The 14,636-nt window shown below is 35.4% G+C and overlaps 1 protein-coding gene across 1 annotated transcript in view; it reads right to left on the bottom strand.

Moving 5' to 3' along the window:
- Col24a1 (collagen type XXIV alpha 1 chain) overlaps window positions 1-14,636 on the bottom strand; it is a 403,759-nt gene that overhangs the window by 82,350 nt on the left and 306,773 nt on the right. Inside the window, exons 40-44 of the mRNA XM_023699052.1 lie at window positions 13,824-13,877; window positions 11,177-11,230; window positions 11,013-11,066; window positions 4,047-4,100; window positions 2,773-2,880 (exon numbers count right to left, since the gene is read on the bottom strand). Of these exons, the coding sequence (XP_023554820.1) occupies window positions 2,773-2,880; window positions 4,047-4,100; window positions 11,013-11,066; window positions 11,177-11,230; window positions 13,824-13,877 (324 nt within the window). The remainder of the gene's footprint in view (window positions 1-2,772; window positions 2,881-4,046; window positions 4,101-11,012; window positions 11,067-11,176; window positions 11,231-13,823; window positions 13,878-14,636) is intronic.

The raw sequence follows: 14,636 nt of genomic DNA, 5'->3' as shown, positions 1-14,636 counted from the left end.
AATAACAGAACTGCACAAAAAAGGGGATACAGATGAATGTACATTTTGTATCTTTGTATTCAAAATGGTTAGGATAGGTATATAGTTACATTCTCTTAATGAATAGAGGAATTTGTTCTAATAGTGCTTGTAAATAGGATATCATGTCTTCATCTTGTACAGCAAATAACCACTAGGAAGAATGTATGCAATGTGTTAATTATTGAAACTCTCCTACCAAAAAAAAAAAGAAAAAGAATTAATGTAACTATATGATGATTGCCAGCTTCCCTGAAGAATACCCTTTATCAGTTAATAAAGGAAGAAAAGGCACAAACTGATTTATGGGTGAATCTGCACTGATTGTCAATATTAGTCAGAAACACAGAACTGCTGACTTATAGCCTGAAAGATCCTAGTAAAGAGAACTCTTCCCAGTGGGTACAACTTGGGGTAAAACACATAGCTGAAAGGAGAGATGACTTGAGATATGGATCTATACTAACTAGCAGTGGTTAAAGGTTGGCCAGCTAGTCAAGGACTGGGAAGGATGAAAGACTCATGATAGAAGGTGTGCAGAAGGTGAATTTAAAGGAACTTCTGAAAATGGCATCAATATAAAGATAACTATTCATGCAAACACTTAACAGAGTATATTTTATAGACGAGGCTCCTAATAAACAGGTAATGAGATGGGCCATTTAGTCAGTCAACATTTCCATGTTAGTCACTGCGGCTGTTCATTGTACCCACAGACAGGAAACCACTTGGATTTTTCCCTCACCACGGCTCATTTGGCTACCACGTTGCTGACTGTCCGCCTACCAAAAGCAGAGGTGATCAGTGAGCTGCCAACATGGCCACGTCCCTTATCGGGAATAGTTGGAGTATTTGAAATTGTCCTCACAGAGTAAACCCATATTTTATTCGTAGATCTGATGTTTCCATCTAAAGTTCTTTTGGCAGCTTATGGTTTATAAGAGTACATGAAGAATTGTTTATTAGAGGAAAGGGAATTAATGTAATTATATAATATGATGATTGCCAGAAAGAAATTGTCACAATAAGCCATTAAATAAATTGATTGAAAATAAATGATCTTGTGAGTATCTCATATAATGAATGTGTGCAAATATGAAAATTCTAATTAATACACTGTAGGTACTTATTTTTATTATCCATTTTTGGAACAACTATCTGAATTTTAGCCAGATAACAAGTTATTTCTAATTACTGTTATTTAAATAATAATATTTTAAAATTAATAAATCTATATGCTATTATTGGCATTTATAATTCACTTTTTAATCTTTTTTTTGTTTTGGTACTGGGGACTGAACTCAGGACCTTGTGCTTGCCAGGCAAGTGCTTATTCTACTGAGCTATCTCCCCTGCCCCTCACTTTTTAATCTTATCGACTGATTTACACATCCACCAATAAACCATCTCCTGATTGAACTTGTGTGTAACAGTAAGAAATATGACTGATTTTCCAATGTGGTTTTCCTTATTTGAACTTTCAAAATCTTTTTTAAAGAAACAGGAAAAGATTCACACTAACATTTCCAAGTAAAACCTAATCTATAAATACATAGATGCCAGACCAAGTCAAAGAGTTTTATTATTGTATTTTAAAAAAATACCTCACAGTCTCATTTCAAGTCTGTCATTTGCTATCTTGGAGAGCTCTGTGACAATGCAGGTCCAGCTTATGGGCTTCCTTAAAGGCTAGGACGTTGAGTGAAAGCCCTCTTTAACCACACAAATATGATTGGCAGAAGTTTATGCAATAACTATTTTAATTGAAAACTTCAGCCTTGCAATCCAGCTGTCTAGGCATTAATCTGATGTTCTGATGCACTTCTTCCAAAAAGAATAGAAATCATGTTAAAATTCTATAAAATATTCATGTTTTTAGATAGAATCTGACTACGTCTTTAGTTGTGAAACCACTCAGCTGGTTGGGTCATAGTTTCATGGTTTTGTGTTTGTTGTTTTAAACAGATGAAATAACTCAGAATAGTGAAAAAAATATTAATATGAGTTTGAGTTTAGCTACACAACCATGATAACCTGGAATAAACAGCTAAGACTGACTTATTATTTAAGAACAGAAAAATTTATCAATAGATAATCACATTCATATAGTAAAAAATAAAAGGGTAAATTTTATGGAGTTTTTAAAAGTATGTATTTAGTTTTGGATAACAAAAGTATCTGGATTAGGTTGCTGTTAGGGAAGGAAAGAAGGAAAATGACTATGTAAAGAGGAAAAAAAATTAAATTTCTGATCAAATAAACAAAATAAATTTGTGTGAAAATATAGTATGTCTATGTCATTGTATCATCTCTAGATGAACAGAGAAAACATCCACACAATTCTTATAACTACTGGGGATATAAAAATAAAGGGAAAATGGCTTTTGGCAGAAAAAAATATCTGGAGTTGCTGCCAAGACCTGAATGTTCCAAAGGTAGCTGAAGACACTTGACAAACTCAAGAGCACAGTCAGGTGATATGGCCCCTAAAATTTAACTTCAGTTCTTTCACAAAAGCTTTTATATATTATAAAGTATTAATACTATGAAATATTAGATTTAAAATATCTAAGAGAATATGCCCCACTGACATCCCTGGACATCTCACTGTAATTCTAAAATAACTACTAAAGAAAAGATTGGCCTAAGCGGGGCCAATGCCAAGCTAAGAACAAGGGCCACAATATCTGGGATCTAGCAAGGAGACACTGATGTGTAAGAAACTAAGAACAAAGAGATACTCAGACTACTCACAGGAAGTCCCTGCTTTCCCGGTAGCCCAGCGTTTCCAGGGTTTCCTGAGATGCCATCGGCTCCGTGATATCCTTGCTTGCCTTTTGGCCCAGGAAGGCCTGGAAGTCCCTTGACAATTGAAAATTACTTATATTATCCAGAGATGCTGAACAGATGTTTAAGTGAGAAATACCTTTATATTTATTGAAAAAGAGGTAAGCTTATACCTTTGGCTAAAATTTTTTCCCATTTCCTACATTCCTTGATAATTTGTTATTTGGAAGCAACAGATAGTAGTCTTTAAAAAAAAAAAAAATCCCTTGGAAAATGCCAAGATACTCAGCAATCTACTGTGATTGAGCTTTGGTGTAATCATTGAGCCGTAGGGTAATTCTACAGTATTTCTCATCTGGCCAGCCTGTGCTCTACCCAGCCATCCAGGAAAGACCAGCTATCTGCACTCGTCCATGAAGTCTGCTTTCACCTGCAGAGGACAGTCATTTACCATTCACAAAATCTGTGTTGCATTACTTTCCCAGGATACAAATCATGGCTGTTTCTGTTGCCCTTTGGAACACACAATCGCATGACTGCAGACAGTGTGAATATTTTGTTTTTGCTTTAGGGCAACTGGGTTCTGTCTGTAGGGATCTCTAATCTAAATGTGCTCCTGATTTATTTTTATTTTCTCTAATTTTTTTTAAACCAACAAAGGTTAATGAAAGCAGGCATATAGGGGTTGGCTGGGGAACACCAGAAGAAGCCTTCGTTAATAAGCCAGTTGATACCTAACTGCCTGGCTAGAATGGGATACTAAGGCCAAGGTAAAATTAATCTTTGTTTTGTGGTAAGACTTTAAAAACCAAATGTTCAAAGCCTTTCTATTCTTTTTGCTAGGGGAAGGAGAAGCTTAGTCCTCCAATGAAATCCAGCTCATGTTTTTTTAATCATGCTTGAAGATCTTTGACTTTTGTCACAGTGCAGTTAGCCATGATTTCAAGTTCCCTGTTTTGCAGTGGTTCACCACGAGAGAGGAGCCCGTGTCCACAGAGAGGGCTGTGTAACGGAGGGACACAGCATCTCTGGTTGCAGGGGCTTATATTCAAACCACAAGTTTCATCTTGACTTAGTGGTCATATTTTGTTCCCTCTGTGTTCCAGCACGGGTTTAAATTTTTTTCCACAAAGACAATCTGATTTATCCAACATGACACAACTGGCTCTAAACTTTTCTGCTTTCTGATGGTGTCAATTCTATTTAGTAAAACAGAAAGATGAAAGAGGCCTTTTACTTACAGGAATGCCAGGTTTCCCAGAGAGACCAGGAGCTCCTTTTTTCCCTTTAGGGCCCTAAAAATGGGAAGCACACTGTCATCATCCAGACATATATCACCATAGCAGCCGTAAAATCATCAGAACAGAATGCTGAGGAGCGGGTGCTAAAGTACTGTCACTGCCTAGCTCGTTATCACTGACACTGTCATTTACCTTCCCCAGGAGTCGTATTGCTTTCACATCAAAATAAGAGATTGTGATCAGCATGCTGATGAATTTTCTTCTAGTTCCAAATACTATATGATTTAAAACCTTAAATCATACTACTAAATGGGAACTACTTATTTAATGAATGTGACCAGTTCTAGGTAGAACCTTTAACTTAAAATGTTTTTAAATTTTTTTTTAAAAGGATCTTATATAATTTATTATTTGAAAATTAAATTAATGGGTACAGTTGAGATATTCATAATGATGGCATTCATCCTAGGGATTTGCACTCATACATGATGTATCTTAATTCCCTCCCCTCCCTTCAACCTCTCTTACAAGGTTTTGTTTTCATTTTTCCTTTTTTGGGGTGGCAGTACCAGAAATCAAACCCTGGAGCTTGCATTTGTCAGGCAGGAACCGTGACACTCAGCTGTATCCCTGGTTCCACTTTTTTCTTTCCATCATCTTTTCTTCTTTCTTCCTTTGCCCAACCCCTCCCTTATTTCTCTTCTCTCTTGAACATTTTCTTATTTGCAATATCTATCATATACTTTGGTCCTTATTTACCCTTCTAATTTCTTTTTTTAAATTTATTTTTATTTTTATATTTTTTACCCTTCTAATTTCTTACACCAAAGAAACAATGTGAGATTTTAAACATGATTTTCTGATTTATTTCATATAAGAGTAGATCTCAAAGTGCATCCATTTAGCTAAAAATGTTTCAAGTTTATCCTTTTTTATGGCAAAGTAACAATCCATTGCATAAAAAACTCTGTATTTTCTTTATCCATTCATCTGCTGATGGACATTTAGACTGTTTCTAACATTTACTGTTATAAACTATGGTTCTGTGAACATGGGTGTGCATGTATTGCCCTGCTATGATGCTTTTAATTATTTCAGGAAGATACCAAGAAGGGGAGTAGCTGGGTCCAATGGAATCTAGTTTTAGTTTTTTGAGGAGTCTAAACCCTGATGTCCACATTGGCTGCACCAGTTCTTATTCCCACCAACAATGGAGAGAATTCTTTTTTGCTCATGGCCATGCCAGCACTTGTTATTAGTTTATTTCTTAGATTTTTTAAAATTTTTTTATGTATTTAGTACAGAGTCTACAGGGTCTCAGTACCCAGATCAGACTCATAGTGATCCTCCAGTTTTCAGCCTCCCAAGTGCTGGAATTACAGGCACGCACCACCACGCCCACTCTCAATCTCCGAGTCAGCACACCCTGGGGGTGGGGCTGGCACAGCAGGTGGGGGGATCGAACCCCAACCTGTGTGTCTGCCCAAACAGGTGCTTTAATCCATAGTTGATTTCTTTCTGGAGTGAGATGAACTTTGTTTCCTTTTTCAAAGTAGCTAATTTCAAGAGATATTTATTGAACATCATATATTCTGGTATGTGTTTGGAACTTGAAGGCAAAGTTCCTGCTTAAGAGGCTCTTCTATAAAGCAAGGCGCATGAACCCAGGGCCTAAAGTGTGCTTCTCTGGAAGCGCAAAGAACATACTTGAAATTCAAGGAAGAGATATTTGTTTCCCAGGGAACTATTTGTTGCTCCATGAGTGTGATGTTTTAAGTCCTAATTGATTTAGCAGCAGCTGGTCTGCCAGGAGAGTTAGGAATTTTGCCCTTACAAATCATGCCATTGTCCTGATGATACCTGAAAACTATTTTAAGAAGAAAAATATGGAAGAGAGTGACCTGGTACACAAATTTAAAAAATAAAAGATATTGTCATTACTAAACAGGTTTATCAGAACTCATGATAATTCTACTTGGAATGTCAGAAATATAAGGACAAACTGTGCCCCAAATTTAACTTAACAACATTCAAAGAAAAGAACAATTTTGGATGTTATGCCTTCTGAAAAATGAATTTAACATTTCCAGAAGATATAGGATATATAATCATAGGCAAAACGAGCATGTTCTACAAGAGATATAAATTCAACTTCAATAGAATTTGATAATGGGAAGTTAGACGATCAAGAATTTACTCAAGCTTTGAAAATTATTTTTAAAAATTTGTCTTAAAAGTCAGTAATACAGTCTATCTAAGGCTAAAGCTACCATACAATGAGATTGTTGGTGACCTGGCTTTAGTTGAGGTATATATGAAACAAATGATACTTATAGTAAAATATGTTTTTATAAAAAATAAAATAAGCAAATAAAGGCTAAATGTGAAAAAAATATTCTGAATTTAGTCATCTTGAATAATAATAATGGTGATAATCCTCAACTATGTTAACCAGAATGTTCGCAGTATTTTTTTTATGCAAACAGATAGATCTGTCCTAGACTCCTGATTTTCAAAACAGAACTTTCCTTGGCTTATGAATTTCAATATGGTCCAATGAAACTCATGGTGGGATTAACAGTTTGAGGAAAAATATATCTTCTGTTTCAAAATCCTTCTTTGAAAATACAATAACCTGACTCTTAAATATTAAAAAAATCTGTAAAATCTAAAAGACCTTTCTGGGAAGGCCAAGATAGATGTCAACCTATAACTTGTAAATTAAAACAATGCTATAAAAGAAGAAAGTCATAAAATGTGTCATAAAGAACAGACCCCCCTCCAAATTACAATAATGTAACAAGAGCTTTTTTTCTTTGTAGGAGGCTATAAAATTATTCAAGCTGAGGAAGGGAAGGAAGAGGATCAGAAGAGAAGAAAAACTATTAGGTACTGAAAGGACCCTGAGAAGAGTCCTTTGCTCTATATGTTGTCTTCCTGCCATGAGATGGATACAAACAATAAAATTGTCATACAAGTTTGGAGATCTGGGCACAAGAACATGCCTAGAAAGACTAATGTCCTCATGAAGAAGTCCACATAAAGTATACTGAGTGTCAACAATTTCTGCATGATACATGCAGACAATGGAAGGTCTTTTTGAATTCCTCAAGTATTCAACATAATGGGAGGAGAAACAAAATGTTATTTCCATGTTGCCAAGTGTAGAAGAACTGAGAGTCCTGTATGAAGTGACCTTGCTCTAACCTGAAATGAGAAAAAAACTGTGCATGCAAGCATGGATTAAAGAATTTTTGCTGAGAAGGTCAAGATTGATGTAACATAATGGGATGATGGTCATCAGGCCCAAAGGATATGATGTACATTTTAGTGGATGTTATGTGAATGGATGGTACTGAAGACTAAAGTCAACACTCATGCCTCATCCCCACTGTTGCAATTCCAGATGTTACTGCAAACTTGTGAAGAAAATAAATGGGGAAAGTTTTCCATCAAATGTAGCATATTTGAGTAAGTGGAGTCAAAGGCTTTCAACTGATTAGATTTTCACTTATTAGGTTTCTACCATCAGGCAAGATGGACACTCAGGATAGATGTAAATACCATCTTGGGAATGTCCATTTAAAAAGTTGTGAGTTTAGTATATGACACATGTATGCATCTTATTCTAAATATTCAAATGACAAAATAAAAAAGATTTATATATTACGGCAAATCAATGAATGCTTACAGTGGTCCTTATGCTGAGGATTGTTTCAAAAGAGTTAAATATTGAGCATTGAAATCTTAATCTGTGGACCCATCTAGTTTTGCTGCAAGTAAGAATGTTACGTAGAGTTGGATGAGGCATTATGAAGAAACTCAAAATAGAATACCATTAAAGGGAAATTATGGATATGAGGAATTTTTTAAGGTATATTTTAGTAATGCAAGTAGGGCAATTGTGGTTAATATCTATATACTTAACACTAGCAATGTTTAATAAAAAGAGTATGTTTCTGATGTTTTTGGACATTCAATTCACTAAAGATTTCCTTTATAACTGCTGTCACATAACTACGAGAAAGGAGGACAGCTGAAAAAATCAGTCTTACAATAAGAAAAAAAACCTCTCTGTCCATTTGTCTGTCTGTCTGTCAATCTGACTCTGTCTCCGTCTCTCTCACTGAAGTTTAGACTGTTGTTAAACTGCTATTCACTAAATGTCTATGTGCTCCCAAAATTCACACACTGAAATCCTAACTTTAATATTAATGCCTAATAGTATTAAGAACTTAGGCTTTTGGAAGTGAGGTATCCGTTGGAACTCAAGAATTTTGGTGAATGTTATAAATGGGAGTGCAACAGACTCTTGACCTACCTTGCAAAATGTGAAGCACAATGAAAAGTTGGCAATATGCAGTGTAGAAGAGGACTCTAACTAGAATCTCACCATGTTGGAACTGTGATTTTTGGGCTTTCAGACTTCCAAACTGTGAGAAATATATTTCTGTTGCTTGTAAACCACCTCATCTATAGTATTTTGTTATAGCACTCTGAACTAAAACAGTGCCTTTCAAAAATTTATGTTTTATAAATCACAAAGTTTTAATTATTCAATAGTTTTATAACTAAACTAAGATGTAACCATTAATAAACATTAACTTATACACAGGTGGTCTTTCAGTAGGAAATTACAGACTGGGCCAAACATAAAGAAAGTACCTTATAAAGTGTTAGTAGATGATTAATTGACTTGGTACCCTATGCAGAGAAAAAGGCATGCTTCAACCAATCCTCCAAATTCAAATATAAAAGGTAGAAGTATTCTATGTTATTTTCAACCTCACTCATATTATTTTATTTAAAAATAGGTACCTCATAAACCAATGAACAGACTTTCTGTTCTCATAATAGGGAGGGCAAATGAATTTTATATGTCGTCTTTAGAGAGCATGCAAAATAGTGCTTTCTTTTTGCCTGTTAACACTGAAAATATATAGAGTAGCCATTTGAAATAAAATCCACTTTAAAAAGCTTCCATTCATCAGGACTGTATTGGTTCATAGACTATAAGAGGAGGTAATCAAATACTTTCACTAAGGGGCATTTTTAAAAATGTATGTGTTAGTCTGAATCTTTATTTTTTTTTTTTTTTTTTTTTTTTTTTTTTTGAATCTTTATTTTTGTTATTTGTTTTCAAATATTTGTTCAAAACAAGCTCAAATATAGTTATCTCAATAGTTTGATAGTTTTTACTTTGAGAGAGCAACTTTAAAAAGTGAACAGATTTAGAGAAGCACACAGGATTTATTTTTCCTATTTCTATTTCTCTTTTTTAAGCCAAGAAACTGCAATTCCCAAAACTGTGGAATTTTGCTTTTGGGGGAAGGTAAGATCTTGGCTTGAGTTTTAACATTCATATGCTATTATAGGACAGTTCACTTACATTTGTATTATGGAAGTAATAGTTATTACTTGCTGTCACTTTTTCTTTATAGCTTTTTGAAGCCACATGCCCAATGAATGCATGAATTGGTTAAGTAAAAGTAATTGTATTTTACTTAATTTATAAAAGATTTCAAAGTAATAGCTTCTGTATAATAATGGGAATCAGGAAACAATTTCAAATGTTGGTTCTGTTGGTGATTAGTTCTGTAATTTTAGATAATACATAATCTCTCTGGGATTTTTCTTCTTCTGAAAAATTAGAAGGCTTTCCAGATGATTTTAAGGGGCCATTCCAAAATCCAAAGAATAAATTTAAAACTTTTCAAAAACAAGTTGACAGTAATTGGACAGAGCCCATCTGGCCACTGATGGTGTCTTTAATGAATAATACATAGTTAGTGGTTATTCTTGTGGCAGTTGGTTCTATTTTTAAACTCCATGAGGCTTTTTAATGTGTCCTTGGACTATATACTAGCACTGTTCACCCTGGATGCATAGTTGGGTTCCTCATGTCCACCATCCCCTAGGTCAGTGATGGCAAACCTTTCAGAGCTTCCAATGATGACACACATAGCCTGCTGTGGCATGCATGCTATAGGTTTACCACAACTGCCTTAGGTGCTGTCTGATCACCCTGGCCTGTTTTCAGAAAGGATTCTATTAAGTCAGCTTAGCCAGAACCCCTTACATACACTTGAGTCTCCCCTTAGTAATTTTCCATCCATCATTCCCACTCTTCTCCTTGGTTATAACCTCCCTCTTGTAGATGCTATACTTGGAACTCAGCCTTTTGTCTCTCCCCATTGCACAATCTCATTGCACTTGCTGATAGTTTTTTTTTTTTTTTTTTAATGTACTTGGTCTAGGGTCTCACTACACAGCTTGGACTCATAGTGATCCTCTTGTTTTCAGCCTCGCTAGCACTGAGATTACAGGTGTGTGCCACCATGCTCAGACTCAGTCATTGGCTTAGCACTCCCTGGGGTGGGGCCAGCACAGCATGTGGTACCAAGGATCAAAGCCTAGTCCCAGTGCTTGCCTATGCAGGTGTTTAGTCTGCTGAGATAGCTCACTGGCCCTCTGCTGATAGTTCTGAATATAACCCTTTTTGCCATGCCTTAACAAGTATAAATGAATATTTTTTTCTTTAGTACATCGCACAACAAAATAGTTTGACTGGTAGTTTTTACTCTACAGTGCTGGTATTTTTGCTTGAAACCAAAGGAAGAGGTTACTAATTTGGGATGTTCGGCAATTTTCACAAAGCCAGAGAAGGCTGCTGATAAAAAAAATATCTAGATAACAATATACAAATAAATTAGAAGCCTATAGCAATCCTATTCCAAAGTAATGAATGATTACTTAAATTACAATATATACTGATTCTCTTGAGCTTTTGTTTTCTTCTCCTTCTCCTTCTCCTTTTTCTTCTTCTTTTTTTTGTGATACCAGGGATTGAACTCTGGACCTAGCACTTGCAAGGCAAGCACTTCTACCACTGAGCTACCACCCCAGCCCTTCTGTTTTCTTCATTCAACAATTTGTTTCACATTGTTTCAAACAATTTCAACTTACTTCAGATCCTTTCTCTCCTTTTAGTCCTTGTTCACCTTGATCACCTGGTTCTCCCTTTAATAGGAGTCAAAACAGAAATCACATGTAAAATGAAGACAAAATAAGTCATATTAGTGTTATTATTTATAAATGTTACAATGACAGATAATGCTTTCAAAACATACTGGGGGCCCTTGCTGTCCAGTGGCACCTCGTGGTCCTGGTACACCCACATGACCCTAGGAATAGAAAAGATGATTATAATAAATACAGACATGTAATTTAGAGAATACTGTACTATCACTTATATTGGTAACAGTGTTGGAAAACTCAATTTACATACTATAGAGATTATGATTATTTTTAGAATTAACAAAGAACAAAATAGCCATTAAATATTATGTTTCAATATGAACTAGTGTGATGAACAAGTATGCAGTTTTGTTTTTACTTCTTTTGACACTCAATATACTAGCCTGAATGGTAGCCTCCCAAAAGATGTCTATGTATTCATTATTAGAATCTGTGAAAGTGGGGAAAAAGTCTTTATAGATGTCATTAAACTAAGGATATCAAGATATGATTGTCTTTGATTTTCCATGTGGGCCCTAAATCTACTAACAAGTGTCCCAGTAATACACAATGGGAGGAAGACTTAACAGGAGAGGGGTAGGTAAAGCCAGAGGCAAAGACTGCAGTGACAGAACCACAGGAGGGTGACAGCCACCAGAAGCTAGAGGAGGCAAGCAAGGGTTCTTCCCAACCCCTCTAAAGGGAGAGTTGTCCCCCTCACATTTTGAGTTCCATTTTCCAGTCTTTAGGATGGAGAGAAGAGATATGTGTTGCCTTACACCACCAATTTTATGGTAATTAGTTATATAATATCAGAAAGTGATACGGTCATTTCTAAATATCCTTGGGGGACTGGTTCCAGGAGCCAACATCCAAGCATGCTGGAATGCCTTAGGTATAATGTAGTATTTACATATAACCCATGCACACCCTCCAGACTACTTTAAATCATCTGTAGATTATTCCTAATTTGCATATGTGAAAGCTGTCATTGTTGTACTGCATAATTTAGGGATTAATGTCAAGGAAAAAGTCTGTACATGTTCACTAAGAACAGTTTTAATCTACAGTTGGTTGAAACTGCAAAAGTGGAAAGCCAAATGTATAAAGACTGTAAGAGCAGGTTTCTTTTTTTCAGTCTATTCCCTTTACAGAAGTATACTTCGGTCTTCATTAAAGATTAGAAGCAATAACTATATGCAGTATAAAAAAATACCAAATGACTGACATTCAGTAATCTGTTGTCACTATAGTTTTCCTAACAAGGAATGCTGAGCTACCACATTTCCATTTTCAAGTGTGTAAACAGAAACTGGCAATAATCCAGACACTGGTCAGGGGAAATTTAGGTTGAAGAATTCCACGTGAAATCTCTTTTATACCCATTCCTACTGTCCCCTCACAAAGACTCTTTCTTCCTGCTCTCTTTATATTATAGAACGAATGCCCTAGAATAGGTAGCAGGACCATCTTTGCCAGAACTATAAGAAGGGATTGGCGGTATAGCCTAACAGTATTTTCACAGAAAAGTTAATGTTTGCATCTGTGAAGCAATTATTTATGATTTTAAGTTTCCATTTCCTGCTAAAGAAAATGAATTATGCTTAAGGAAGGACACAGTATCAGGAGAGAAAAGCTGGTTTAGGAGGATTTCTAAGTATCACATGGCTACATTCAACAGAAAACTATTACCACAAAGGACTCTGTTTTGTTTAGTAGCAAAACAGAGCATAGCCAGCAAAGATCCAGCATTAGGAAAATCAAGAGGTCATGTGGTCCAAGTAAATCCTATTCCTTGTGGGCCATTTATCAAACAGCTTTGTGGAATGAAGTAGCTGGTGAAAAACTTGAGTTACAAAGTGTGGTAAGAGTGAGCAAATGAGCTAGTTATAAAATTCAGAATTATCTGTGGCCAGTTGTGGCTTTGCCTCCACCTTGTATGCAGAAGTACAGAGGACTTTTCGGAATGATGGTAGGATCATCAATGTCTTGGTTGGCTTTGTGAAGTCTAAACATAAATCTCATGAAAGACAATCTAGCTTCATAGGAATTTCACTATAATTACTCAACTTTATCCCAATAAAATTTGGCAATGACCATTCTTATATACTGGCTAAAATTAAAGTTATCATAAAGTCATTTAAAAGAGGTTATTGGAAATGGTGGATTTTGACTGATGCTACTGATGGTGGGCTAAATTGGCTGGCCAACGGAAACTTGGAGAAAGTTTTACAAGGAAGGTGATGATAAACTCAATCTTGAAGGATGAATGTTCTAGTCAGAGAAGAAAGAATATTCTGGCAGAAAGACAGAGAGCAGGGGAATAAGTAAATGTCATGTGACAGAACAGGTTAAGTGGAGAACAGATTTGAGAATGTTATGACAGGGGACAGAGAATCTAGGAAAAAAAAAAGGCTGGAGAAAATCAGTTTAATAATGACAGTTATGTATCCGTCAGTTTGTCCATTCAGTCTGGCTAGGCTAAATCTACATGTCAGAAATGACCACAGGAAATTTTGCCTTGAGAGGAAGATGTTTTGGCTCAATTATCCTGTCATTAAATTCATTAAAAGTCTGTTATATATCCTTCATCTTGCCTAATTTTAATGATTCTAGGAACAGAGTAGAAGGAGCTAGGCTGCTTTTAGCATTAATACATTACTATTTATCTCCGTGATGCTTATTTCCATTTGAAAATGAGAAGAATCACAGAGAAACCTATTCAAATTTGGAAGCAAAGTGTAAACTTTCAGAAATTACCTTGTACCCCTCGGTTCCAGGTTCTCCACTTTCTCCTTGTTCTCCTATAGGACCCTAGAGAAAGCACACATAAAAACAACCAATTTCATTGTTGTGATCATGAACATAGATGATACAGTTAGTATGTATGGTTTTATTATTTCCCAACAAATATAAAATCTAATATATAATAGTTCACTTAATTCCACTAAATAATTCTAAATATTGAATTCCCATGAAACCAAGAAAAGCAAGTTTTACTATACACTGAATTACATAAAAAGAAACTCATAATGATGCTGTAGAAAAATGTTGAAGAAATGATATCAAATTAAAATATGAATTTTGGATGAGTAGTAGAGAGTGTGGTATAAATGATGGCAAAATCACCTTTCCTTTTAGCTGGCTTAGCTGATCCTGAGGGGGCGGGCTGGTGCAGCATGTGGTGCTAGACATGGAACTGCATTCTCCTGTGCCTGCCTAAGCTTGCCTAAAGAGGCACGATAGACCACTGAGCTATCTCGCCAGCCCCAAAATAACCTATTTTGTTTAATGTTAAAATGGGTAAAACAGATGTAAGAAGGATCACTAATCCATTTACTAATTCCATTAATCAACAAGTATATTTAAATAATCTGTACAAAATACTTAAGTTAATTCTACTTTGTTTTCTTCATAAAAATCTGCAATTTCCTTTTTTCCCCATTTTTATTTTTTTTTATTTTTTTCCATAAGTTTATTGAGAAACAAATAGCAATGAGACAGTTTCAAACCAAATTGGTAAAACAGATTCAATAATTAACACATTGCATACATTCTTCCTAGTGGTTAATT

This window comes from Octodon degus, unplaced genomic scaffold, assembly GCF_000260255.1.
Source record: "Octodon degus isolate 3935 unplaced genomic scaffold, OctDeg1.0 scaffold00109, whole genome shotgun sequence".
Taxonomy (NCBI): domain Eukaryota; kingdom Metazoa; phylum Chordata; class Mammalia; order Rodentia; family Octodontidae; genus Octodon; species Octodon degus.
This window is presented reverse-complemented; position numbering and strand designations above follow the sequence as displayed.